At 39.9% G+C, this 27,732-nt stretch overlaps 1 protein-coding gene across 7 annotated transcripts in view; it reads right to left on the minus strand.

The window, feature by feature from the left end:
• Akap13 (A-kinase anchoring protein 13) overlaps positions 1 to 27,732 on the minus strand; it is a 280,085-nt gene that overhangs the window by 189,358 nt on the left and 62,995 nt on the right. For all 7 annotated transcript variants that reach the window (XM_029479051.2, XM_029479049.2, XM_029479050.2 and 4 more), the window contains exon 2: positions 13,609 to 13,652. In XM_029479051.2, the coding sequence (XP_029334911.1) occupies positions 13,609 to 13,641 (33 nt within the window). In that variant the 5' untranslated portion in view covers positions 13,642 to 13,652. The remainder of the gene's footprint in view (positions 1 to 13,608; positions 13,653 to 27,732) is intronic.

A 27,732-nucleotide genomic window follows, 5' to 3' on the forward strand; every position in this document is an offset into this window, starting at 1 on the left:
ATGTATGCAAAATCACAAAGTAAATGAAACAGCACAGTGATGAAGCAATATGCCATGGCTTGAGGATCAGGAATCCATTCTCCAGGACCACAGTTCCCAGTCCATCGGACACTAGACAAGGGCAGCCATGGAAAGGCTGTATCTCCTGCCCCATGCAAGTCTATGCATTGCTGGAAAAGGTCACATATGTTCATTGTGCACACTAATGATCACCATCCTTCAAGAGTGTGGGGATGAGTAGGAGCTCTCCCACCCCGCCTCTCATCAGTGCTCAATGTTGGCTGGATAAATGAATACCTAATTCTACTCTGCAAATCTCTCTCCCCAATTTATCTTAGGTTAGATAACTGGATGAAAAAAAAATCAAAAGATCTAAAATATAATGCTATAAGGATGAAAAGATTTCAGCTCAGGTCCATAAAATGACAGTTAAAAAGAACCAAGACTCAGAAACACTCCTGATAAGAAAACATAATAGGATCACCCTGTCCTTAGTACCAACTCTCTTAAAGAGAAAATGCTCAGACACATTCCAAGAGCCTTGGGTAAAGCCCACTCCCAACTAGCAAGCAAAGCCCTCAGCTTTACTTAAAAGCACCTCAAACAACATAAACAGAAATCAACTGAGGAATTCACTGATTTTACTACAACTAGGTCATTGCAAGTACAGGCTTGGATTGACTTCACTGGTAGAAAATATTATACAGTCTCTTTGATGTTTCTATTTTGCCAGATAATGACAATGGCCAATTAAATCCACTTAGCAGTCTTCCTCTTCTAACATGTTCTCGGATATTCTAGTTAAGAGTCTCCCTCTCCTCAATGTAAACAGAGCTCAGCTTACACAGTACCACTATTAATAAAGTTGCTACTGTCTTCCAGCTTCCTAATTCTGCATCACCAATACTGAAGCAAATTCTTAGCCATTTGCAGGCTTCACTTCTTTGGTCTATTAGACAAAACCAGTAGATGGCGCCCAATAAATCCTCTTCTCTCCCCCAAACAAGAATTTTGAGATTTAAGATGAAATGGAAATAAAATACAAGCCATTTTGAATACATTTAATGTATATTCAATGTGTGTAAGTGTCCCCTACGAGAGCAGCATTCCTCAAGTTCTAATCTTCCAATCCTTTCTGTTGCTGTACACAGCTCACTTTAGTTTGTTCTTGCTAAATAAATACAGCTAAACTGGATGGAGAGTGTTGGATTTAGATCTCTGGGGCACCCCAAGCTACCCTGAGCAGTCGGCTATCCCGGCAGACCTCCATTCTCCTGGCAACCTCTCGGCCCACCTTTACCAGCACTGTGGATCCTGAACCATACAGGTTAGCTTACCTTCCCCAAGCCATCTTCCCTGCTTGGTGAGTCCACTGGGTACCCACAGCTGCCCTGAGCAGTCTGTTATCCCCAGGAGGACCTCCATTCTCCCACCACCTCTCCATCCACCTTTATCAGACCTATCTTTCATTTTTTAAAGCAGCGTCTCCTCTCTTAGAACCGTTTCATAACTACGTGGAACGGCTACAATAATTAGGTCAACATGTAAAGAGACAGTCTATTCTCCCTTCTTTAAACAGGATCAGATATTTGCTTAAAGTGCAGAAAACAAAGTTTTTGTTGTTGTTGTTGTTTATTAATTTTCGTTTAGCGCTCACAGCTGGTAGGTAACATCAGTCTTCCTTGACTCTCCACTCTTCTCCTCTTCCCCTCCGTGAGAACAAGCGACTTAAGCTGTGCTCTTCCTACTTTGCAGCTGATAGAAAGGGGCAGAGTACTGCTCGAGTACTGAACTCAGCCAGATCTCAGTTATCTACTTGGTTATGAATTATCTTTCCTTCTCCAAAGTCATCAATGAAGCCAGTTCAGAGAACTTCTAAGTTAATCCTCCACGTTCTAGAAGGCACAAAAGACTCTCTAAAAATCTGATCAGGCACCCAATGAAGTCAGAATAGATATTTATTGCTAACTTTGTAGGGACTGGCAGAGACCTGGTTTGGTTCTAATTCTGTCCCTTACTAGCTGCATGATCCACCAAGTGATACAGGTGCTGTGACACTGTCCCCCCTTCTCTAATACAGAGTAGTCATTTCATGAAGCTATTAGGATTACATAAGAAAATTAAGTAGGGAACACAGCATATTATGCTATGTAAGTACTACCAGGCATGAAATAATCAGAAGTGTATATGATTACAACTACAATATACTTTTCTACCAATCGCTTCTGTATGTGTATAGGCACTAGTGTGCATGAACATTTGCACACACACAAATATATCACATCTGAAAAAAAAAAGCAGTATTCTCAACTATACTATCCAGAAAAACTATGGTTTTCAACCTCAGTGTAGTATGTCTTCAAACATCTGTCTCTCTCTCCTAGTCAAAAAATAAAAACAGTTAATTCTGAGTAAGATACAAACAACGTTTAATCATGTCCATAGATGTGGCAGGAATAAGGAATGCCACGGAGATCTAGAGAACAGATTTAGTAAGGGAAAGATAAGTAACTGCAGACCTAGCAAGGGTTTGCTCCCTGGGTTTCCTTAATACAAGGATGAACCAGACAACGTCAGCTAAACCTCAAAATAGAATTTTGGTACACCAGAGATGCCTCACAATTCTACGTTCATTAAGAGTAGGTTACGTTCGTTCCTGATCTTTAAACTAATGCAAGATAACAAAAAATGGTAGGAAATGAACCCACATCCAGACTGGTGGGTCTCATGAACCAAAAAAGGAATGTACCATTGCCCAAGCAGTAAGATAAAACTCACATTTCCTTCTGTGGACAAAACAAAGAGAGACAGCTGAGAATTCCACCCCAGTTGCCAGATGCTCTGTATATCACATGGGGTCAGCAGTTAATCCAAACAGAGTTTTGTGAAGGGCTCCAAGGATATACAAGAGCCAACAGCTCTTTCTTGGTTTAAAAAGGAGTAAGCAGAGCCAGGGAGATAGGTTAGTGAGTAAGGGTGTTTTCAGAGCTGGATCCCACTGGCCCACACATTAAGAAAGGGAATTGACTCCTACAAGTTGGCCTCTTGACATCTATGGGCATGCTGTGGCACTTGTGTGCTTCCATACACACAAAATAAATAAATAATGGATGAATGGATGAATACATAAATAATGAATTTTTAAGAGAGTGAACAAGGAAGCTGGAGATGGCTAGAGGACCTGAGTTCAGCACCTATGCTGGCCATCGGTGGTTCACAGCTGTCACAGCTCCAGGACTAAAGGATCTGATGCCCTCTTGTGGCTTTTTCAGGCTTCTGCACTCAGTTGACACAGTCACACAAACACATAAATAAAGGTTTTAATTAAAAACAAATTGATGGTCTCACTTTCAAATGACAACGCATGTCTCAAAGAAGCAATGGAAAACTTCCATCCTCAAGCAAAATCACTGGTAACTTTAAATATAAATCCTACCCCAATTTCTTCCTCCATAAAATGAGAAAACAATTCCTATTTCCCTGCTCTGTCAGGGCAGTAGAACAAGGTTACTAAGAAAGCACACACAGAGTTCCAAGTAAATAACAGATCCAGGACAGCAGCTTGGCGAGAACTCGCATGCATGCTCAGTCTCACTGTGTAGTTCCTTCTCACTAAAGGACCCACCCCAGGGGTCAAAACAACGGAACACTCTGTCACTTGCTCCAGATCACGAAGCTCTCCTGTGTAGTTTCATCTCTTAACTGATCTTTCCTTTGAGGACATAAATCTTAACGTCTTCTTGGGATAATCAAACATTGCTAACCATTCACATATGGGGGCAAAGCTCTTTCCTGAGGATCACTCGGAATTCCACTAGAGAACATTAAACAAAAACTCCCGTGCCCATTTTGTGCAAGACTCTGAGATAAAGCACAAATAAGAATGGAAGCAATAAAAACATTTTGTAAGTGCTGCCCTCAACCTTACAAAGTATCCAACAAAGTAAATGGGGAAAATGCATACACAAAAATGCATATGAAGTGTTTACAGTGTTCTCTGCAGCATAGCTGAGACAAGAGAGGCGTGACAGATTCCACAAAAGGGTGAAGCATAAGGCAGAGCACCAGAGACAAATGGCAGGAAATTAATCCTGAAGGCTAGATGGTTTGGTTGTAGGAGGGTGTGTATTTGGGGCCAGGAGGAGGTGATGGTGTTTCAAGGCAAGCAACAAACAGTATATTTGGAATTGACTTATTACCTAGCATTCCACCAACTCAACATAGCACCACTCAGAGTAGGGATCTTTAAACTTCCAAATGCTAATGTCAAAATACTGCTTGCACTAATGCTGCATAATTTATATAGGCAGTCTACAGACAAATAAAAAAAAAAAAAACTATGGAATCAGGTCTATTTGCATCATGGCCCATATTGCTTCCACTATGAAGCAGAAGTGGCTTTCATTATCTACATCCACACAGGAACCTGTGCAAAATTCAAAATGACATTTAAAAAAATTACTGTAAAACAAACCGTGAACTGCTAGCTCCAGTAACAAAGCAGTCCTCTGAAAGTCACCATTACCAGTGATGTGAGGTAACTGCTATAATCAATAGTATGCACCTTAACAGTGACTTCAAAATCTATTAACAGTTTACTCAGAAAGCTGGCCTTAAAGAGAAGTTAGGCACTTGTCCTTTTGAAATAACAATCTACATAACCATTTTCTGTTTATATTTGATGGGTTGCTTTATCAGCCATGTTGGAAGACATTAACCAACCCAAACTGCTCTGATTTAATTCATCAGGGGCTTTTTTTGTTTGCTTTGGCTTTTTGTTTGTTTGTTTGGTTGGTTTTTTTGAGACAGGGTTTCTCTGTGTAGCCCTGGCTTTCCTGGAACTCACTTTGTAGATCAGGCTGGCCTCAAACTCAGAAATCCACCTGCCTCTGCCTCCCAAGTGCTGGGAGTAAAGGCATGAGCCACCACCGCCCGGCTTCATCAGGGGCTTTTAAAACTAACCTTCTTGTCCAGTTGGTTCATGACTAGATGTTAGTAGGCACCAGGATTACAGGATTCTGTTTTGCTGGCCCCAGGCCCAGCATTTACACGTCTGAAGTGGGGCGTTCTAGAAGCTATCCTTTCTGAGGGTCCCCATCAGTTCTGCAGTATCTCCTCCCGCTGTCTGTCTGGAACAAGCTGCTGCTTGTAGTACTTTTACCAGTCAGTCATGTACTTGAGCCTCTGTCTCCCAAAGAATTCAGTCCAAAGCTCCCATTCATGTAACAAGTACTTCATAATACCTACTTAAGTGAATTAAGCATACAGAACATTATGTTTTAATTTTCAGTGCCCAGCAAGACTCCTCTTCAAATGCTAAATGGAAAATTTAACTCCCCTCATTGTTATTTGAAAGCTTAGGAAACACAAAGCTATTATAAAATGTATCCTTTAAATAGTCACCAAAAAGCATCTTTGTTAGTTCTAACAAAGCCAAGAAAATAAAATGTAAAGCTCAAACCACTGGAAACTGGTTAGAAAGCCCAACAGATGGAACAGAAACAGTATTTGCCTTTATAAAACCATACCATGGAGCAACAGTTGATTTCCTTATACCTTCTGAAACTATTCACAAAGTACTGTTATTTAAATATAATTCTCAGATCTGGCTGGCCAGTGCCCCAGACAGTGAAACATTGAAGCAAGGCCTACCAGAAATATACTGTTACAACTGATAATCCACTTAAGAGGTCAGAATGCTAACAAGGCTTAGGGTACAAAATATAACCTAACTGTGAAGTGAGTCAACATTTTTTTAGTTCCGGTATGGAAACATGTTTCCCAGGAACAGGAGTGGGAGTGGGAAGGGGAATCACTAACAAATTGGTCCTCTTTCCTACTGAGGCCACTGAGAACATTTAAGTACAGGTACCCTAGCTCTATGGTTCTTCCCAATTTTGTCTTACGCAAACTGCATTTAGGAATATTTTTTTAAAAAGTGGTTCCTCTTTTTTTTTTTTTAAACAAGTTCCTCTCTCTGAACATAGTATCTGCATAGGCGCTACCAGATGAGGATTCTAATGGCATTTAGATGGAAATCTATTCTAATTATCACGAACAAGCACATCAATCCAATGGACAAAGTGCACATTGTTAGGAGGCTGAAAACAAATCCAAAGTGGGAAAAGATCCAATGTGGTAGCCCTAAGTCATTCTACCTCAACACCCAGATACAGATCAAATGGACCTGGTCTTCTGATTCCCCGTCTGCATATGACTTCTGTGCCTATCTAAAATCTGAATACAAGTCCACTGGGGTGGTTGGCTGGCGGACTTTTAAACTCATACTTGCCAGGATATAAAATGGAAACATTAGCCAAATCCTATATGCTTACTGTGAAGAGCAGATGAGGCAATGTATGTTAAATGCAAACCCATAGTACCTTTCCCCAACTGGAAATATCATTTGAGAGAGTTTTCCTTTTTTTTTTTTTTTTTTTTTAAAGCAGACACTAGTCGCTTGTGGATTAGTCTAATAAAAACAGCTAAAATCACTAGATTCAGTTTTGTTTTTCACAACTTAAATGAGAAAAGGCATCTAGTATTGGCTATTCTTTCCATATAATATTTGTCAATTATCAGGATGTTTTCTGTCTCATCTAAGAAGCTATTCATTCAAATACATTGGTACCAGGGGAAAAAGACAGAGAGGGTAACATAATAAACCATATTTGTTGGGGTTCTGGGAGTCTGTTTTGCAACTGAAATGGCTCTTCCCCTTGAAAATCTAATAAATAGGAGTCTTATCCCAAACATATGGTAGATAATGATTATTAACCCATGTGCTGCCTTGGAACCTGTCTTGGAAAAGAATTTCTCTCTCATGTGTGACTGGTACCTTTAAAGGCATTTACTCTGTTGGAGGGGTGTCTTTGTGTTTTCGAAGAGAGTTGATAGAGACTCTCCCTATGGCCCCACAGCTGGAAAGTAAACAGGCAGCCTCAGAGGCATAAAAAGGTAATTTGCAACAGAAGAATATGAGAAATACACCCCTACTTTGTCCTCCTTAAATGTGTTCTGGTCATTTTATCAAATTGCCAACATCCAATATAAACCATCTGGGAGAGTGTTTTGGCACAGCAGTCTCCTCTAGAGTTACAGCTAAAAATAGCATTAACCACAGAAGACTCAGAGCCCACTAGAACACTTCAGAAACCAGTAAAGAATATTGTTCTAATACAGAAAAAGCACCTGGAAATGCAGAAGATGCATTCTGAGAATTACTTTAATGTTGTAGTGCCTTCGCCGCACTGGCTCAGGGCTAAAAACTCATCACCCTTTTAGGGATGCTTTAAGTAGGATGAAGTATCTGGCTAATTACTTGCCTGAGATGGCAACTCAACTATGCCAAAATTCACAAAATATGATTTAGACTATTTCTCCCACCTATTTCAAATGAAGATGACACTCTATTCTACCTTTCTACAGTTCATGAAGATGTCCTAACCAGTACCTGTCTGTTCCACCAAGGACATTCAAGGTTCTATTCAAAGGCTTCCTTTACCCCCAGCCTTCCAATCGCTACATTTCTACATTTATTCTAATTCTTATACTGCAACTTCTCTTTGCATGTTGTCTTAAAATCAAATTAACCCAAGTCCTGTGTCCCTCACAATGAATAAGCTAATAAGCTGAAGATTTTGCAACCTGATCAGATCTGGCCACTGTAAAACTACAGGCAATTCCTTCAGTCTCTCTTTTTTTTTTTAACTCAGTTGTTTGGTTTTTTTTTAAAGATTTTATTTATTTATTATATGTAAGTACACTGTAGCTGTCTTCAGACGCACCAGAAGAGGGCGCCAGATCTCATTACGGATGGTTGTGAGCCACCACGTGGTTGCTGGGATTTGAACTCCGGACCTTCGGAAGAGCAGTCGGGTGCTCTTACCCACTGAGCCATCTCACCAGTCCCCTCCTTCAGTCTCTTTATTGCTCCGTTTGCTCCCTCTTCTAGAAGATACAATCAACAGTTCCTAAAATACAGCAATTCCTATGGCTGACCAAACTATTCCTCGGGCCTAGACATTCACACAAAGCACATCCCACATACAGAGTAAACCATAAAGAATTTACTTGGTATAAAGTACTAAAGATATATTCATATTTAATTCTCCACCACAACCCCAAATAGAAACTAAGAAATTTATTCCAAGTCTCCTAAGTCTTGACCCCCTATACCTACTGTTTCTTTGTATCTTAGGCCTAAGAGGCAACAAAGACCCTTTCCTCTTAACATCTGAAAATCTGGCTTCATTTTGAGCTGTTCATCTAGGAAGATGTATTTACTGTTACTGGTGTCCACTTGTTATATCAAGTAGTGGAGTCTCTAAGTTCAAAGTCAGCCTGGTCTAAAGGTAGTTCCAGGCCAGCTGGGCCTACACACACACACACACACACACACACACACACACACACACACACACACAAAACTCAAAAGTTTTATAATCTTATCTGAAGTGTTTCTTCACTTGCTCTATGACCACTGCATCCATATTACCTACCTACTGCATCCATATTAGGTCTGGTTGTTATAGCTCAGTTGGGAAGGACATTTGTTAAGAACCAGATGCAAGACACTGGAGAGATGGCTCAGCAGTTAAGACCACATGCTGTTCTTCCAGAGGATGGGTTTGGTTCCTAGTACCCATGTGGTGACTCACAGGTATCTGTGTCTCTAGTTTAAGGAAATCTGATGCCTTCTTGGCCTCTATGAGCACCAGACACTCACGTGCTGCACAATCAATCATACATACGGGCAAAACACTCATACACATAAAAACAAAGAAAAAAAAGAAGCTGGTATGCCCACAAAGGTAAGGACAAAGTTCTGTTCCAACCTCAAGTAATGTGCTATTTATAATGAGCTCCCTACTGGCACTAGCATTAACTGTCTTTCTTACTGTTGTGACCAAACACCACAAAAGGAGCAACTTAAGGGTGGAAGGATTCATTCCAGCTCCACGTTTAAGGAGACAAAGTCCATTGTGAGTGGGAGGGCATGGCAACAGTGACTCCAAAGAGTGGGCACATGGGAAAGCTCACTCCCCTCTCAATGGTAAAGCTCACTCCCCTCTCAACAGCCACACCACAGAGACTACTGGGGCCTACAGAGAGCCTGGACTAACAGGCCTGCACATCAATGACACAGTTCCTCCAGCTAAGTTCCACCTTATAAAATTTCACAGTTTCTCAAAACAGACCACCACCAGGGATCATATGTTCAAACACATGAACCTGTGGCAGACGCTTCCCATTCAAAATCAGAATAAGCCACATTTAGAGATATATCTTACAGAGAATAAGGCTGCCCCATTTCAGGAAATCCAATATCAAAAGGTGGTTCCAAACCAGAGACAACATTAGATAGAGAAAATGAGCAATTTATCATACCATCTTATGAAACTTCATTCACTAGCTTAAGCAAGAGACCAAAAAGTTAATTCTCTAATACTTAGGAATGAATGAATGATGCCAGCTGGAAGTGGTGGCACACACCTTTAATCCCAGCACAGGGGAAGCAAAGGCAAACACATATCCCTGAGTCTCAGGCCACCCTGGTCTACACAGCAAATTCAGGCCAGCCACAGCTACATATTAAGACCCTACATCAAGACAACAATAAAAAGGAAAGTTAACAAAAGAAGGAAACTGTTTACTTAGTAACCCTATAAAATCAAAGGAAAAGGTCACAAAAAGCCAAACTGCTACAAAAATAAATGGCTTATGTTTTTCATAAATCTCAGTATGAAAAAAGGACTTTTTCTTGATTAAGAGAAAAATGAGATATAACCACATTCTAATACTATATGAAATCCTGAGCTAGGAGGAGAGGGCTACAAAATTTTGAGATAGTCAAAAAATAACTGGATATAGACTTAGATTATTTAAAATCACTGCGTTGATATAATTCCCATTTTTGTTTGCTGTACTAGGTTAAGAAGGAAACTATCATAGTTATCAGGAAATAAATATAGAAATATTTAAGAATGGGATAATTCACTTTTCAAATGGCTCAAAATACAAACACAATGTAAGTGATAGGCAGATGACACTAAGAGTGACGAATAGAGGTTGTATCACTTATTTGTAAACTTAAACTTATTTCAAATGAAATAATTAAAAATGTTAAAATGAAACAGATTAAACTTTAAAAGAAAAAGAATTTCATTTATGCAAATGGTATAAGATATTTACAGTCAATGGAACAGCTGTGGGCTTCCTAATCACTTGGTATACAGAACAAAGAAAATGCACTATCCTGCCCACTCACTAAATGAACCATCTTGAACTCATGTTTCTCCAGCGTCACAAATGTGCTGTGAGACCTAAATGCCATAGGTATACCAGTGCCTTTAACTGTTGGGTACTGCCTGAATAAGCTTTAGTTTTTAAAAGGGTTATTATCTGAAAATGTTACCAGTGGCACAAATGAGTGTGTGTTACTAACGATCTTCAAAGAAAGAAGATAGTGAAATGATTATACTAAAATACTATCAACCACCACTTAGGTTCACAAATGGACTAAACAAATTTTGGAAATGTTTTCCTTTTTTGTTTCAGTTATTAATAACTTTTTCTGTTGCTCTGATAAAAAAATACATGACTAAAGAAACTTAAAAGATTTATTTCAGCTCATGGTTTAAAAAGAAATACAATCCATAATGGTAGCAAGACTGTAGAAGATGGGCAATTTCTTCTATTAAGGAACCAGAGAGAAATGAATGTTGGTCATGCTGTCTCCGTTTTATTGAGCCTAGGACCAACCCACAGGGATCGTACCATCCACACTCACATGCCCTTCCTCCTCAGTTAAGCATCTAACAGACCCATCTAGAGGCTTGTCTCCTAAATCCTGTCAAATCGGCAATCAAGATTAACCGCCGTAACAACTTTGAGGCAACTGAAGGAAGCTGAGTGGGAGAAGTGGCCCTCCCCAGGGAAGAGCACACCAACTGCTTAACCCCGTGTCAAATGGTCAGCCCTGAAAACACACATACAAGTAACATTATATGGCTGAAAAGGCTATATTTAGAAATATATATGCAGGGAGAGCAGGGAGGAGTGTATCAGAGGGTTTAGAGAAAAGAACAAGGGAGAAATTGATCTGAGAGAGAGGCAGACAGACAGACAAACAAAAGACAGAGAGAAATTTACCATCATACCCTTACAAAGTAATTCAGATATGAAAGAACTTTTCCAAAAGCAGAATCTTGACAGCACTGTTCTAAGTTAGCTTCTTGGGTAAACTACTGATCCTTAGTTCAAAAGAATCGATTTATAACTACAACACTGATCTCAATGACTAGATAAACTATTTTCACTCAAATATGTAGTCCAAAATACATATGCTTAAACTATCTAAAAATCCAGGTTTTATTAGAATAAATCCCAGCATCCAAAAAGACTCCAAGCTGTTACAAGGTTAGCTTTCAGAGCATGTGAGAACACACACTGTCCTTCCCTGTGCGGGTGGCAGGTCTAAGGAGATTACCTAAGGGTCTCTGATAGCTGACAAAAATCTAGCTTCCTCTTATTCCCTATGTCTCTAACCTCATCCCCAGGAGGCCAGAGTTCCCAGCCATGTGCTCATTATGCCCACGCACGGTCTGCTGTTCCTCCACAGCACCACGCCAGTTTCACAGGGAGCTTCTGCAGTGGTTCTCTTGAAGATATGTACTCCTCCAGGCCACCCAGGACTCTGCTTAGTATCAAGACCCTCAGAAGCCTTCTCTGCCACCCAACCCCAAAGAGCCCCTAGGCAGGCACCATCATATCCTCTGGGTTTATACAGTTCATAAAACCCTTTCCCTCTTTAAAGTGTCTTCTTCATCAGTTGTCTTCCTCTCCTTACTGTAATACAAGTGCCAAGAGGGCTTCTGTTTGGTTCATGGATCAATCTCCAGCATCAGGAACAAGTGCTGGGTCAAGCAAGACACCTGAATTAAAGAATGGATTTCCCCAGTCCCATCCTAATTATCATATCTAATCCTGATGTGTGACTGACATTAATTATTCCAGGAATAAAATGCTAAAAGCTCAAATATTAACTTGTAGGTATGCCCAAACTTTGACACTGTTACATAACATTGTCATGTACACAGTTCATGCCCGATTAAATCAAATGATCGAATTTTTCAGATTCATTTTTTTGTGTTGGGAGGCAACCATAGATATGCCAGGACTCAACAGCTATCCAGCAGGTAGGTACATCTGGATCCATTTGTTGTTGTCCAGTGGGACACATCCATCTCTTGCTGAATATTCTTGAAAGCTTTCTGGATTTCTCCTTCTGATTCACCTTTGTCTTCTTCCTTGACTTAGTCTAACATCACCCATTTCTTCACCGTCTCAAAGAGCTCCTCTGTTCTCACAGTTGAATGATACAGACTATCTCCACTCCATTTCTTCACTCTTGAGTTCCAAGCTCAGCCTCTCATAGGAAAGCTATGTGCCATTTGTATTTAAAGAACAAGAGCATTTCCTTCTGCCCACACTATCACTTACAGCGGCATCAGCTGTCACACTCATTCTCAGTTCCATCAATCACTCATCACACTTTCACTTCTCATTTTAAATGAAGCATTGGTTCTCTTGTTCTTCTAAAATACTGTTTGCATCTACTTCTGTCTTCCATTCTCTCATTATACTATCAAGGTCACATAGAAAGGATATTCCCACAAATTTTTACCATTTTAATCACCCCACTTGATAGAACCTACACACATCTTGTAATCCATCCTAGAACAATACTTCCGTGGAGGTGCGGAGTGCATCCCTTGCTGATCTAATTCACGTACCTAACATGAAGGCTGTCCGCACACAAGAACTAACATGTAAGGGAAGGAGAACAGACTCACACTGAGCAAATGGTCTCACTTACAACCCAGTGACTCTACATCCATCCAGAACATCTCCTCCAAGAAATAATTGTGCATTAAGGCGGCCTCACCTAAATTATTTCACAATACAAGCATCTGCCTAGTGTATAACTCCTAGTTTGAGGCAGGACCTCACTTTGTAACCAGGCTGGCCTCACACACATGGTGATCCTTCTGCATCCAGCCTCATAACTTCGGGGACTACATATATGTGGCACTATGCCTGCCTCAGTTTTTAACTATTGCAAATTATTTTGTATGAAACTCTACTCAATGACTGAGTAAAGTAATTCTTTGGAGTCCTGTCTGCTTACCTTAACTAAGAGATGAAAGGATTGTTTTCCTTCTTTTGAAGCAGTTTCTCTCCTCTGCTCCTAACACCCCAGGAGACCTCAAATATGTAATTTAAAAGAAAACTTCAACATAGTCTTTGATCTTTTGCTCACTACTTCGTTTTCTAGGTGCAGAGAACTGACTCTCTGGTTAATACGCTGATATACTGAACCTGCTTTTCTTAATTTAGTCCATACACAGTGGAATATACTCTTATTCTTTTCAAAAAGACACAACGAACCGTGCCATTGACTATGACATAAATGTATCATTATATCAGTTAAAGTGTATACATGCAAAAATGTTCCTAATTTCTACATGAGGTTTCAAGTTAATTATAGTAAGTAAGCAAACACAGAAAAGTATAAAATAAAAATAAATCACATTATTTACTTACATATAATGGAGCTTGTTGTGGACTAAGTTTCATGACCCAGGACACTGAAACAAAAAAAGAAGAAATAGATGAGAATAAACCCAAAATTTGTTAACCAAAATATAAAAAAAACCATATACCAGCTAACAGTTGTAGATGTCACCCATGGCTCTTTGAGTATAAAAGTTGTAGATGTCACTCGTGGCTCTGTGAGTATAACCCCAAGTCTCAGTGGTGTACGCTCGTCTCTCCTTAGAGATTTAAGAAGACGGAAGTCCAAAGGCTACAGAATACTTATGTTCTAGTCTTTTAGGAGGAGGATGGGTTTTGAGATTGAAAGATCAAGATCAGCAGCTTCACAGTAAACATCCTCAGTTGAGCTTTCACATGACACCCTAAGCTCATCAACTACTGCTCCCCAGTGCATGACCCCAAAACCCCACTAAGAAGTCTACAGTGAAAGTAGGTAACAGAAGACCACTAAAGCGCTCTCCATTTCTGCCTTTCCCTCAGAAAAGCAAGGCTATAGCTTGCCTTAAAAGCTAAAATCAATGGTCAAACTTCTGTAACTGAATTCTCACCAAAAAAACCACCACCACCACCACCACCACCACCACATGAATAGACACTCTGAGATAGAAGGGGTAAAGCTCACAAGGCCTCAACCATAGACAAAAACCTGTAAGAAAGCAAGCAATGCCAAGAGCAGGAGAAATGGTCTTCCTCAGGGAAGGGCACAGCAAGTGAGTGTCCAACACCAAATGATCAGCCCTGAAAACACATTCATACACCTAACATTATACAAACTGAGCAAGCTGTATTTATACGTTTAGGAATACACACAGACAATAACAGAAAGAGGACATGAATTTTAGAGGGGGGGGTTACACAGGAGGTGTTGGAAAAAGAAAAGGCGAAGGGAAGAAATGATGTGACATAACCTCAAACATACAAAAAATTTAAAAGATCCCCCACTCAAAAAAAAAGTAAAAAGAAAAAGAATTGCATACTCTTAAATGTTTGGCTTGGTAATTTTATTAGGACAACAGAACAGTGGGTCCTTCGTCCTTGAATATAAACTGATCTGACTTCACCTAAGTCAGAGGAGACCGAAGTGACTTGATTAAAACTTCATCTGAAGTTGTATTCTTTATTCATAATAGATAAATTAAGGCACATACTAACTGGCAACCCCAGCAGTACAGAAACATCACATAGTGAAAAACAGTAGGTTAACTGCCACCATGAATTCTCACAGATTTCAAAATCCCAGCAATAAAACTGGAATCTAAACAGCGTAAAGTTAGAGGTCTTCAATGGTCAAGTTTTCATGATCATAAATAATCTAAATACACTTCTCAAAATAAGCATCCGTATAGAACTACCACAAATCAAGCTGTGTGTGTGTTTGTGTGTGTGTGTGTGTGTGTGTGTGTGTGTGTGTGTATGAGAGAGAGAGAGAGATTGATTGATTGATTGATTGATTCACCCCCAAAGCAAATAACATACATGGAGGGCGAGGTCCATTATTCTAGTAGTAAATCAATACCAACCAGTTCCAGTTCCATGCCATAGGCAGGCTCCTCCATGTTTGATGAGACACCTCTACAGCCTCCCTTGCTCACTCTCTAGTCAACTCCCCACAGTGTTACTGTTCTCAAGCCTGCAGTGCTCCTTCCTCCTTACCTGCATTCATTTAAGGACTCTGAATGTAGAGGTACTAAAATCACTGAAAACCAAGATCAGAAATGTATCAGCTATTTTTAATTAAAAAGCTAAGCATACTATACTCCAGGCCATTATACTCAAGTAGGAAACACAGGCTAAAAAGGAAGGCTAGGGGCTGGAGAGGTGGTTCAGCAGTTAAGAACACTTGTTGCTCTTCCAAAGGACCAGAGTTCAGTTCTCAGCACCCATATCTACAGCAGCTGCCTGTAACTCCAGCTCCAGAGGACTCAATCCCTTCTTGTGGCCTCTTTGAGAAACTACACCCAAGGGAGCATAAATCAATACATAAAAAGTTAAAAAAAATAAATGAGTAATCTTTTTTAAAAAAATGTTGATGAGCTTGAATAGTTTTTCAGTGCATTAAACATCCATTTAATTTTAAGTTGCTAGCATTTTAATCGGTTTTTCAGATCCCATTCAGACCTGCCTAGGAGGCAGAACTGGAAGAAAACATAAGTTTATGAGTCAATGTGCCTTGGCTAATTTATGAAATGGTTCTGCCATTATACACAGTAAAATACTATTGGTTACACAGACATAGAGATTAATCCTCCAGCAATCCATAAGGACTAAGGACTGGCAGCATCTGTGATGAGAAGCAGTTTGACTCACTAGCCATCTTATAAAATGTTCATGATCTGCTAAGAAAAAAATAAAATGCTGGTTTCAAGTGGCTTCTCTAGCGACTGCCACCGTACTGGTGAGAATCACATGAGGGAAGGCGGGTTGATACCGTCTCAATAGTGTAGAATTATAAACTCATCTAGGGGTGCTACAAAACCAGACCCATACACACTGCTCCAACACAAGGATTAAAGAGGGATGACAAAGTGTCTGCGTGCCCACACTTTTCAAAGAGTCAGATCACTGCTATATTGGCAGCACAGGGCACCAGAAAGAATCCATCTGTCAAAAAGAATCAAAGCAACGACCAGAAGGCCCCAGGACTGGCTGCGGAACCGAATGCCTTTTAGGTTCCTTAAACGCTGACACGCAAGAAGAGAACTAACTTTCACAGCATTTTATATTTGATGTTTTATTCCTTCTCCACAGAACATACTATTCTCCCCATTTCACTGATTCGAAGAATAATTACTTAACACTAAGGAAAGAGCCAAAATCTGTCCAATATCAACATGTAGGCTTTTTTTCCCCATCTCACCAACTAGGAGTCTTTGTCAACAAGATTTGCTAAACCCTTCTGCAAAGGAAAGCTAGTGAAATGCTTTATTAATAACATCTAATAATCTCATCAAGTAATTTTAAGAAAGCTTTACAATGTCTTCCTTAGCCAGTAACGTAAATAATAAATTCAGATGAGTTGCTTTCAGCAAACAATACAGTAAAATACAGTGAAAGCAGTCTAACATTTGAACTAAGAGGAAAGACCAAAATTCAGTCTTAAACAATATGATGCTATGAAGTATGCTCACAAACTCTATAAAATTAGCTAGAGTTAAAGTGGGTCCTAAATCCAATGGTTGTGAAATAAGCAAGTGACAGTGACCAAGTGCTTCTGTCCTTCCCACTTTATTTTATAAATGTGGAAGGAACACAAATTTCCTATTTTACTGATGTATAAAAGTGGCATATTCATTTTATGTCAAGACAAGAGGCATCCAATTTTAATCCAACTGTCGCAATCATATAAACTAACATTCCCTTGTACTTTGATGTAAACTACTCCCAGTATTTTCTTCATAGGGTACAGTACAGACACCATGATTAGACTGCTACAGTTAGGTGTGCAGTGTTTACAAAAATAAACAATAATAAACATTTTGGAAATTTTGAAAGTATTGCCTATAAAGGGCTATGTAGAAATTCAGATGAGATTGGGCATGTTCTGGGTGGTATGGCCGAAGATGATGTGTAGAAATGTAATCACTATACAAGAAATCACAGAAACTAAGGCATGAAATTCTATGGCTGTAAGGCTGACCTGAGGGAAAAAGGGGCACAGGAAACAACGTGGTTGCATAAATGAGTGAGAAATCCTAAAGGCCACAAGAAGATTACAAACAAATAACTCTAGTGTCCACAAACACTGTTTAAAGACCATGTTGCAAATATCTGAAGTTTTATGGTTCATGTCTCTAATAGAGTATGTAAAATTAATAGATACATCTGCATTTAAGGAAGCTTTATTTATAGAAAGAAACAGCAGAATCATCAGGCAAGCCATTTACAGTAACAAGCTTCAGTTACAAGTCAGTGTGACACCTGCAGCACAAGCAGCAGTGTGGTGTACCCACCCGAGGCTTCATGTGCCTCAACACGCTACCAGCTACAAACAAGTGCTAACAAAGGCAAGGCAGAGGGAGGTGATACACTGTATTCTCAACCAAGTCTCTAGTCTGCAACAGATCTCTCCTCCTAAAGCAAACTGCTTACCTGAATCCCAGTCTCTTCAATTACAGAAAGGGTATATAATTACTACATGTGCTACAGGGTTGGGGGAAGACTTAAAATACAGAAACCAGGTACAGAACCTAAGGGATAGACCAAAAACCATTGCTTCATCTTCTTGTAGTTTCTTGGTCTCACAGAAAACCATGAAATACTAAATGTACCCAGAGATATCTTTCTGACAATATCCTAAAATGGACTAGTATGTAAATTAAATTCTAAAATAATACGGAAACCATAGGAAAAAAATCGGTAACAAATACTAAGAATTGGTAAGTCTCCTGATTATATTTCTCACTGTAACCAAACACCTACCAGGAAGACAGTGCAGGGAGGAAAAGCCTATTTGGGGCCAATTTGGGGCGTATAATCTACTATGGCAGGATGGTATAGCAGAAGCTGCATCAGATAGATAGCTGGTCAGATTGCATGTGTAGTCAGGAAGCAGAAGTGAGATGGATGCTGGTCTCAGGTGGCTTCCTGCTCCCCGCAGTGTCCCTTTTAAAAGTCAGACAAGGTCCTGAACCTGGGAGATGTACTGCCTGTATTTATTTCCTTCCCTCCATTAGACATCTCTGGAAACTTCCTCAAAGACACACTTAGAGGCATGTCGCCCCAGATGATTCAAGCTGGCCAGGAAAAGTAGACACTAGAGTAAAGCACAGTAAGAGTATGCATCTTTGGGGATTATAGGGAATTTCCCTTTCCAAGCCACCTTACCTTTAACTTTTCAAATAAAACCTGAGTATTAATTTTGTAGTTTTTCAACACATATCTGAAATGCAAATGTGCAAAACTGAAAAAAAAAAAAAACAAACAACTAAAATCTTTACTAATGGCCTTTATAGAATGTGTAACTATAGATATAGTAACATAAATAAGCTACTCTAAGCCTATAATGAAGCATCCCGAAAATTGGGGATAGGCATTTCACAGGCCCGGCATGATTATTGGGTAATTTCACTTATAAACTTGGTGATCTCTTTCCACTTACTAGAAACCATGTCTAGGTCTAACTAAAGCCTGCAACTTCAGTTGAAGTGGTTTTAAAAACTAAATATCCTCCACATCTGCCCCAAGTCCTAGAAGTTCCCTCATACAGTATATACAGAGGGTTTCTACTGTCAGAGCTCCTATGTTACAGAATATGCTTCAGATAAATTCTCCCGGCCAAAGACTCTACCAAGCACTAAGTTATCATCAAGTCCAAAACCCAAACCATGTATGGTGGGAGTAAGCCTGGAAATGGCAATGCATAACATGCTCAGGATTCTGGTAAAAGAGAAAATGTTCAGCTCTTGCTCAAAGAAAACAACAATCGTTCTTACATTCCCAGGAACACAGGCCGGTTGCTATAAATGTGTACTGGCTGGGAAGTTGGGGAGGCTAGAACACAGGATTCTAAGTCAAAAGGAAAAGATAAAGAGTTTGTAGCATCAATGGGGTTTTCCTGTTAAGAAAACCAAATGATTGCACACACACACACACAGAGTGGGGGTGGGCTAGAGCAGGACCCATGAATGGTGTGCTTGCTTCTGTTTACAACTGCAGTAACTACTGAATGGTCAGCTGTACGCGGTGATTATTTCAAGGGCAGCAGTTCAAAGCTTGGTTAAATAAAACAGCCTTTCACCTAATCTAGAGTCACAATCAAGAACCACAGCTGGTACTGTCTCTGCTCTGCAATCAGGGCCCACACACTTTGGGAAATGATCAAACTCCACAGCATGGGTCTGGTTCTCTGCTAACTTGGCAGTTAGCCTTGCTCCGTCCAACTGTCACTGTCACATGACACGGTACTTATTTATTAATCGTCAAAATTTGGAGGAAACCAGCACTGGTCCAAATGAGCAAGAATCTTCCATAAGCCTCAGAAGGCAGGAGGGAGATGAAGTCAATGAGGACTCTAAAGTGCACTCACACTCAACAGAGAAACAAACGGACCCACATAAGTTAGGACACAAACACACACCCCAGAAACACATTCACTGGTCTACTTATTTTTGGTCAAAGCTGAGTTGTCCAACTGGCAGAATCACCACAAATTTAGGAAAATATACTTATGCACAAATCAAAGTAATAATGCACAGTTTTACCTCAGAAATAAATAAAAATAAAAACTGTAAATGAGGAAACTAAAGCATTTTAAAGAATCACAACTTTGGTCTGAATATGTAGCTCAGTCATGGAGTAAGTACTTGCCTAGCACGCTTGAGGCCTTGGGTTCAATTTTCAGTATTGTGAGAAAATAAAAAAAAATTCAGAACACTTTTTTACATTTATGTTAGGAGATTATTTTAAAATTCATGACAGCATATCAGACCCTCTCTTTTTATTACATTCATACAACTTAATGACATAAAAAGAGCAAAGAAAATCCTTTCATTTTTCTGAGCTCCTACAGCATTTCATGACCAAACCTAGAAATAAATTATTTATGTCTGATCCTAAATTACAGTGCAATGAGAACAGTAACAATGTTACAGTGGTCGGGATGGAGCAATGAACTCTCTAGAAAGGGGATCCCAGGTAGCCGTTACTGGGGGAGGCAAATCAAGAAGCAAGTCTCCCCACACGGACACGGAGAAAGCAGAGCACAAAGAGCAGCAGTTACAAGCTGTGAGGGCACAGCGGGCTGCTGACCACGACATACATGAAGTACAAGCAGAAAATGATGGGAAAGGAGACAGGAGGAAAACCTCATGTACATCTGAATGCCTCCCAAATTGCCTGGCCTTAGAAAGCCAGGCCAGGAAAGAGGAGAGAACACATGAATGGCCTATGTTGTGGCTATATACTAAAGAAACCATAGCTGTGCTAGTATGATGACATCAACTTTATTATTTTTAAAGCTTGGCTCACATTTTTGCTATTCACAACTGGATGCCCAAAGACTCATATGAGTAGAGTGCAAGCTCTTTGCAGTCACAAGGCGCCAACTCAACCAACTCAAACCCACCCAGACAAAGCGGAGAAGCTGCTGTAGTTCATAATCACTGAGACAAGGCAGAGTCCCACCATGGCCTCCCCAAAGCCAGCACAGTCTGGAATCCCGGTTGTTCAGCACCAGCACTGTGCTCTTCACTGCGATCCCTAGCCCCATCCCACTAGACCCTTTGTAACTTAAAGGGTCTCAGCAACAGAACAGATCAAGCTCCTTCCCCGGGAGGAACCACTGCCAACCTGCCTGTCTCTGCTTGTAGACTGAAGGCAGAGCCTTATCACCCTGAGAAAATCTCTCCAGACTCTACTCACTCTCTGACTCAACCTTCCTAAAACACTATTTTCATTCTGTAACTCTCTCGTACACTGGAATAAGCAGTCTTTTAAAGGGCTTATTTTAAGGTGTCAATCCCTTTTCTTAAGTATTTCTGGGGCACAACACTAAGAGTGACAAGTCAAGACTCAAAAAACATCTCCGAAGGACAACACTATATGCTCCATTTTGGGGATGCATGTGACCTACCTTACTTTTTCTAGAGTATTTATCCCCATGAAGTGGCTTATACGCAGTCGGTGTAAAATACATATACTTAATAACTGCCGTGGCCTAGTTTGTAGAATGCAGTGTTTATGCTTGAGAATCGCATGTTGTGGGGAAGGCTCTACCAGATTTTACCTTTCTATTTATAAAACAGAGATAAATAACAAAGGTGTGTAAAAATTTTAATTCTGTGGTAGGCAATAAGGAAATACTCAATAAGTTAAGTTCTTGTTCCTAACACCTGGTATAAATGATGTGACAAGCATTTCATGGCGACTCTTACATTATAATCAATTCCTATTCCTATTAGATATTAGCATTAATATCTAATGCTAATTAATCCATAATCCTAAGTACAGGGTAACACTCAAGAAGCTGTTGAGTAAACAGAAACAGTACTCTATTAAATATGCTATTTATTATTAGGGAAGTCTCAGATGTCATTCACACTGTCCTTCCCTCTGAGTAGTTTTCAAGGTCTCCTTGGACATTATCTATGCAACCTTAGGCACTCCTGTTTTCCTGTCCCTTTTACACACCCCAGCCCAGTCTAGGCCTTTGCTCTAGCTAATACCCTCAACCCTGGACCTGGTTAAAGGAGTCTTGCTTACAATCCAACCCCACAATCGGTAGACTAAGTAGCATACTTTCTCTTGTTTCTGCACTTGACTTACCTTGCAAACTTACCACATTATAAAGGTATTCCCTCTGTAGTGCCCTTCTCACCAATACCACACATGTGCCATATCATCCCACAATGCTATTCACACCACCACCACAAACAAGCAAATAAGAAAACTTGACAAAGGGTCCATGAGACTGAGCAGGAAGAGGTCTGAAGAGGTAAGGAGATGGTAGTGCACAAGTGATACAAGATATAGGAGTGGGAAGACTGGGGTTAAAAGTGGAGGTGGAGGTACAGGGGAGAGGAGGAGTGGGAGAGGAGCAGACCAAAGCCAAGGGCTATGAAAAGTGCTTATAGAGACATAATATTCTGTAAGTTGGTTTCTAAAAATCTTTTCAAAAGGGTTTGACTATAAATACCCTGTGTGAGTCGACAATGCTGCTTCCAGGAGAAATGAGTTATTAAACAAAAATCTCAGTGCCACAAGTTACTGATCAGAGAGGGCAATATAGGTTACTGCCATTGCTTTTGGCTGTCCTCCAGAACTAAATCATAAAATCCTATTGCCAAAACCACAACACACTTTCGTTGCAAAACAGACAGAAAGAAATCTAAAACTGACTTAAAAACTTCATTCCTTCATGGTTAGTTTTCTTAGTGCTAGATGATGCTGTGCAGGCAGCTGCCAGAGGAAAGACATCAATCTTATCCAGTACTGAACCTTGTATGTTCATAACTGGTCACATTGTTTACAATAAGTGACTGCTGAGTGATCACATAGAACCCCTTTCTACCATTAGGGCTCAGGAAATTTCCTTGAAGCAGGGACAGAAATGATTTCTTATTACATTATGTAACAGACAGAGGATAGGGAGGAGTGCCATTGAAAACTGACATGGACATGACCTGGCCACTGCATTCATGAATCTGCAACGCAGCTACGGTTACATGCATGAAGTTAAGTCAAGAACATTAGCCACTATTCCAGCGGGCAGTGCTAAGTAATTAGACTATGTGGTTAAAACAAAAAAGAAAAGAAAAGGAGAAAGAGGCATGAAGGTATAAAGTAGAAATGTTTAATGACTTCTAGGAAGAAATGGGGGGATAAGTATGATCAAGATATATACATGAATAAAACTGTCAAAGAGTAAAAGATAGTCTTTTTAAAAAAGAAAGAAAAATCTGGGATTAACTTCAAAAACAAATGAATCTGAATTTCTGTGCCTGTCATGGCTCTTCCAGAGACAAGACAGGAATAGACTGGAAGGCTCTTCTAAGCAGACACTATTGGAGCTAAAGGGAAGGCTGGGTGCTATCTCACCCTGTATTAGGTTTCCACATGACAGATGCAACAACCTCTGGGGACAGGAATACACAAGTTCACCACTTCAATTATCTTTTGATATTTACAAAGCCTATGATTTCCTACAAATAATGTTTTTGTTGCTTTGCAAATATCCCAATGGAGAAGGAAACTCCCACAATGGAGAAGGTCATTCCACAAGTGAGAACAGCTGTATCCTGTCATCCAAAGGAAAGGAAACTGTTAAGTGACCTAGGCATCCAGAAAAGGGAGAGATCCCACAAATTCAGTTAAGTGCTGACATTTATCCCTATGGTAGTAAGAACACACTTTAAATTTAGAAAATTCATACTCAGCTGTGAAACATGTAAATTGATTTCTACAGGGGTTAAAATAGATATCCGGTTCAGAGACTGCCAAAGCCATGCCTTTATACTTCCTCCACCCTCCCTCCCTTCTATCTTAAAAATAAGCAGCCTAATGGGCCAAGTTATCAGCCACCTGGACAGCCTAAACAGCCCTTACCAGGACACATCCCAAGTCCTATTTGTGGCTTATCTTGCTGGGCCTGGCATAACAGAGCCATGGGACCTACCAGCTTGGACACAGAACAAAAGCACCATCAGCTGAATTACCCAAGTAGAATAGAAGGCTGAAGAAGTCACAGACAAGCTAAAAGCAGACAACATTAGCTTTTAAACTAAGAAAAACATCTCTTGTGGCTAAATATTCTGTTTAAAGATACGATTCCACAATATCTGGGGAACAATGACACTGAAAATCAGGAGAGATGTCAACTTACAAAATAATCTCAAAGTCAGAAGGACCTGTGTTTACTAATAAGACTTAACGTAAAATATCTATGAGTGTCCTAATGAACTGAAAATGCTACTGAAATGAGAATTCCAATACTTTCAGCAATTTCCTATTTGGGCGTTTTGTTTATTTGGTTGGCTTTTTGAGATAGGGTCTCTGGCTGTCCTGGAACTCGCTCTGTAGAGCAGGGTAACCTCAAATTCACAGAGATCCACCTGCTTCTGCCTCTGAGTGCTGGGAATAAAGGTTTGTGCCACTACCACCCAACTTAAATGAAAAGTAACTCTTCCAATGGGACTTAAAGAAAGAAAGAAAGAAAGAAAGAAAAAATAGTTATATGTATGTGAGTACACTGCTGCTGTCTTCAGACACACCAGAAGAGGGCATCGGATCCCATTACAGATGGTTGTGAGCCACCATGTGGTTGCTGGGAATTGAACTTAGAAGTGGTCAGTGCTCTTCACTGCTGAGCCATTATTTCTCCAGCCTCTCTAATGGATTTTTTTTTTAACCACAAAACATTTCTGATCTGAAGAATCCCTGTTCTGCTTTATAACATACACCAAACCATGTTTTGTTGTTGTTGTTTTTAAAAGTTGTGCCTGTGTGTGAGCCTGCATGCACACCTCCAAGAGTTTTTACATCAGATGTATGCAGAAGTCAGAGGGGCCTAAAAGAGGGCATTACAGCCCATGGAACTAGAGTTATGGATGCAGTAGGGAGCCACCATTTGGGTGCATGAAATGAGCCTGGGTCCTCTACAGAGCAAGTAAGCACTCCTAATCATCAAGTGCCATGTCAGCATAGAATCTATGTGGAACACCATCAACCCTGTTTGTAGAAAATTTCAGCCAGTCAGACAGACAGACAGACATTGTTCTGAAGTAACAGAAATGTTTTGGAACCTCTCATAACACATGGAGTAAGATATCCTTCACTCATCTCTAACATGTCAAGCAGTTCTAACCAAAACTGAATCTGCAATCTTGGGTGACATGGTAAAAGAAAAATATCATTAAGTATTATTAAACACCTTTAAAGAAACACTGTATATGTTAATATTATACAACACATACATGAAAACTCTCTTTCTTAAATAACACTTAAAGGTTGTCATGAAAAATACAGACATGACAGATGTGGTGAAACACACCTTTAATCTCAGCACTCAGGAAGCAGAGGCAAGGAGATCTCTGAATTGGAGACCAGCCTGGTCTACATAGCAAGTTCCATGCCAGCCAGGGAGACACAGCGAGATCCTGTTTCAAACAAAACACAGAGTCGGGGGCTGGAGAGATGGCTCAATGCAACCATTGCACACACTACCTTTGCAATCTGAGTTCCACTCACATCACCCAGGTCAGACAGCTCATAAATGACTAGAACCCAGCTCCAGATTCAATGTTTTTGCTTCCTCAGGCACCACCACCCCCAAACACATGTATACCCACACAGAGAAACACTCACACAGATTTAAAACAAAAAACAAAAACAAAAACAAAGACACAAAAAGAACTGATTCTTTATTAAAAACATTTAGAATTTTTAGCTGAGTAAAAATAAATGTCATGAAATTTAGAAATGTAAAATAACTTGTACTTTACCATAAATACAAACAGGCCATAATCATTGTGCATGTAAAACTTAATATTTAATATATGGAGACTATTTAATGTATGCTTTCTCCTCTCAAGTCCCCATACACTAACACAGCCCAACTACAAATAACTTTTTAAGACAAACTGCCTTGGTATCCAGCCCAGCAGGGATGGAGGGATCCACAGCCCAATCTCCACTCTCCTCACCCTTCGCCTTCCTTGGCTTTATACACTGAATGCTTGTGGAAGGCCCTAGATATTTTCAAACTCATTTCTGCACAGGACTAGAAAGCCTGTAATATCTAAACAAGTGAGAAAGAGGTGGTTAACTAGATCCAATACGCCAACCCATCTCACCTTTGTTGTTGTTGCAAGTTTCTTTCCTGGCACCTGAAAACTATTTCTAAAACTCAACCATGGGCTTTTGTTTTGTGCAGTTTTAAGACAGGATCCCACTATGTAACCTTAATTAGCCCGGAACTCAAGAGATATCCAGCTGCCTCTGTCAGGATTAAAGGCCACTACACTTTCAGATTGTGTTGTAACCACTGAGAGTTAGAGGTGGTTGTGAGCTGCCATATAGCTGTTGCTCCTGAGAATCTGGGTTCAAAAGCTACCACCCACATGAAGGCTAACAGCTGTCGTTAACTCTATTTTCATGGGCTCTGACGCCCTCTTCTGGCCTCTGTGCATATGGTGAACTGACATACACTCAAGCAAAACACAGGTATACACAAAATAAAATAAATAAAATCTAAAAAAAAAAAAAAATAGGGGAAAATGTAACATTACACTACTAGCATAGACACGAGCCACGAGAATTTGAACCCAGACCTGACTCTAAAGTCATGTTTATACTTTTTCCACATACAGAAACACGAGAGTACCTTAGGGATGTGACCAAGAATGAGGGAAGGTGGTTTTGTATACTGTGCATTAATACAGAAAAAAAAATGAAAAGAGATGTTCTTAGAAGATTTTCATTAAATAGAAGATACTTGACAGAGGGTGTGAAATTTTCCTATTTAAGTCACTGAAATGAAGAGACAACAAAGGTAGCATTTGTAGTTGGTCTTCATTTGTAAACTAATGTATACATGACACCTTCTGCTTTTCCAGAACAGCTAACAAACAATCAACAGGCCAACCCACAAGCAAACAGAAATGCTGACAACTCGAGAAACGGCTGGAAAGCACTCTTAGACCTTTCCACATAAACATGGGCTTCATTTTTTGCTTTGTTTTGTTTTGTTTTGTTTTGTTTTTCTCCACATAAAACTGAGCCACCAGCTGAGATTTTCTACTACACAAACTTAGTTGCTGTTAAATGAATAAAATTCTCTGAAGAATGGTTTACTCCAAATTCTACAAAACTCAGAGGGGTCAGAATCAATATTCAAGCTTTCCAAGAATGAAAAGCGAGTCTGCTTATAGTTCAAAATTCTAGAGAAACAAATGTATGATGTTTCTGTTTGCTCCACCATAAATTAACCAACTTTAAGTAGTGAGTGATAAGGAGCACGCCATCCTACCACTGCATGGCACATACTCAAGAGCACACTAGCTTTTCAAAACAGCAATCACAAGTCCTGGAATCTGCTATTAAGCTGAGCAGACAATGGCCCAGTACAATGGACAAAGCAAAGCCATATACACTGACGCATGCCATTGTAAACCTGAGCAGCTAAGCCAGGCCAGAGCAAGAAACAAAAACAGAAGACAGCCACCCACCCATGCAAGGAATGCCTCCCAGTCAGTCTCATAGAAGGCAAAAGAAATACCATAGACTTGGAGGAACTTAGAACTCAGCTATGGACTCTCCAAGACACTACTTCTCAGTTGACTATTTGTTAGTAGCCTTAACACAAACATCCACTCTGGCTGAGAACGAACTGGACATAACTAACCCTAGTATAAGCTCTGTCTTTCTGAAGCACTTAGAACTAATTATGTAATAAATAAAATCTTGCCAGACAAATTAACCTGCTCCTTTCCAACACATGAAACTGTCACAATTCCTAAGAAACATTCTACAGTAGGATAACAAGAGGTGAAAACAAGTAAGTTCAAAGGCTTGGAGCATATTCTCTAATATGTATTCCTAAGAGGGACAGGATGGTTTACAAACACTGAAGCAAAATAACAATTCGAATATTAAAATCAATAGAATGGATAAGTAGTG

Source organism: Mus caroli, unplaced genomic scaffold (genome assembly GCF_978045245.1).
Source record: "Mus caroli unplaced genomic scaffold, Mus_caroli_1 scaffold_8, whole genome shotgun sequence".
Taxonomy (NCBI): domain Eukaryota; kingdom Metazoa; phylum Chordata; class Mammalia; order Rodentia; family Muridae; genus Mus; species Mus caroli.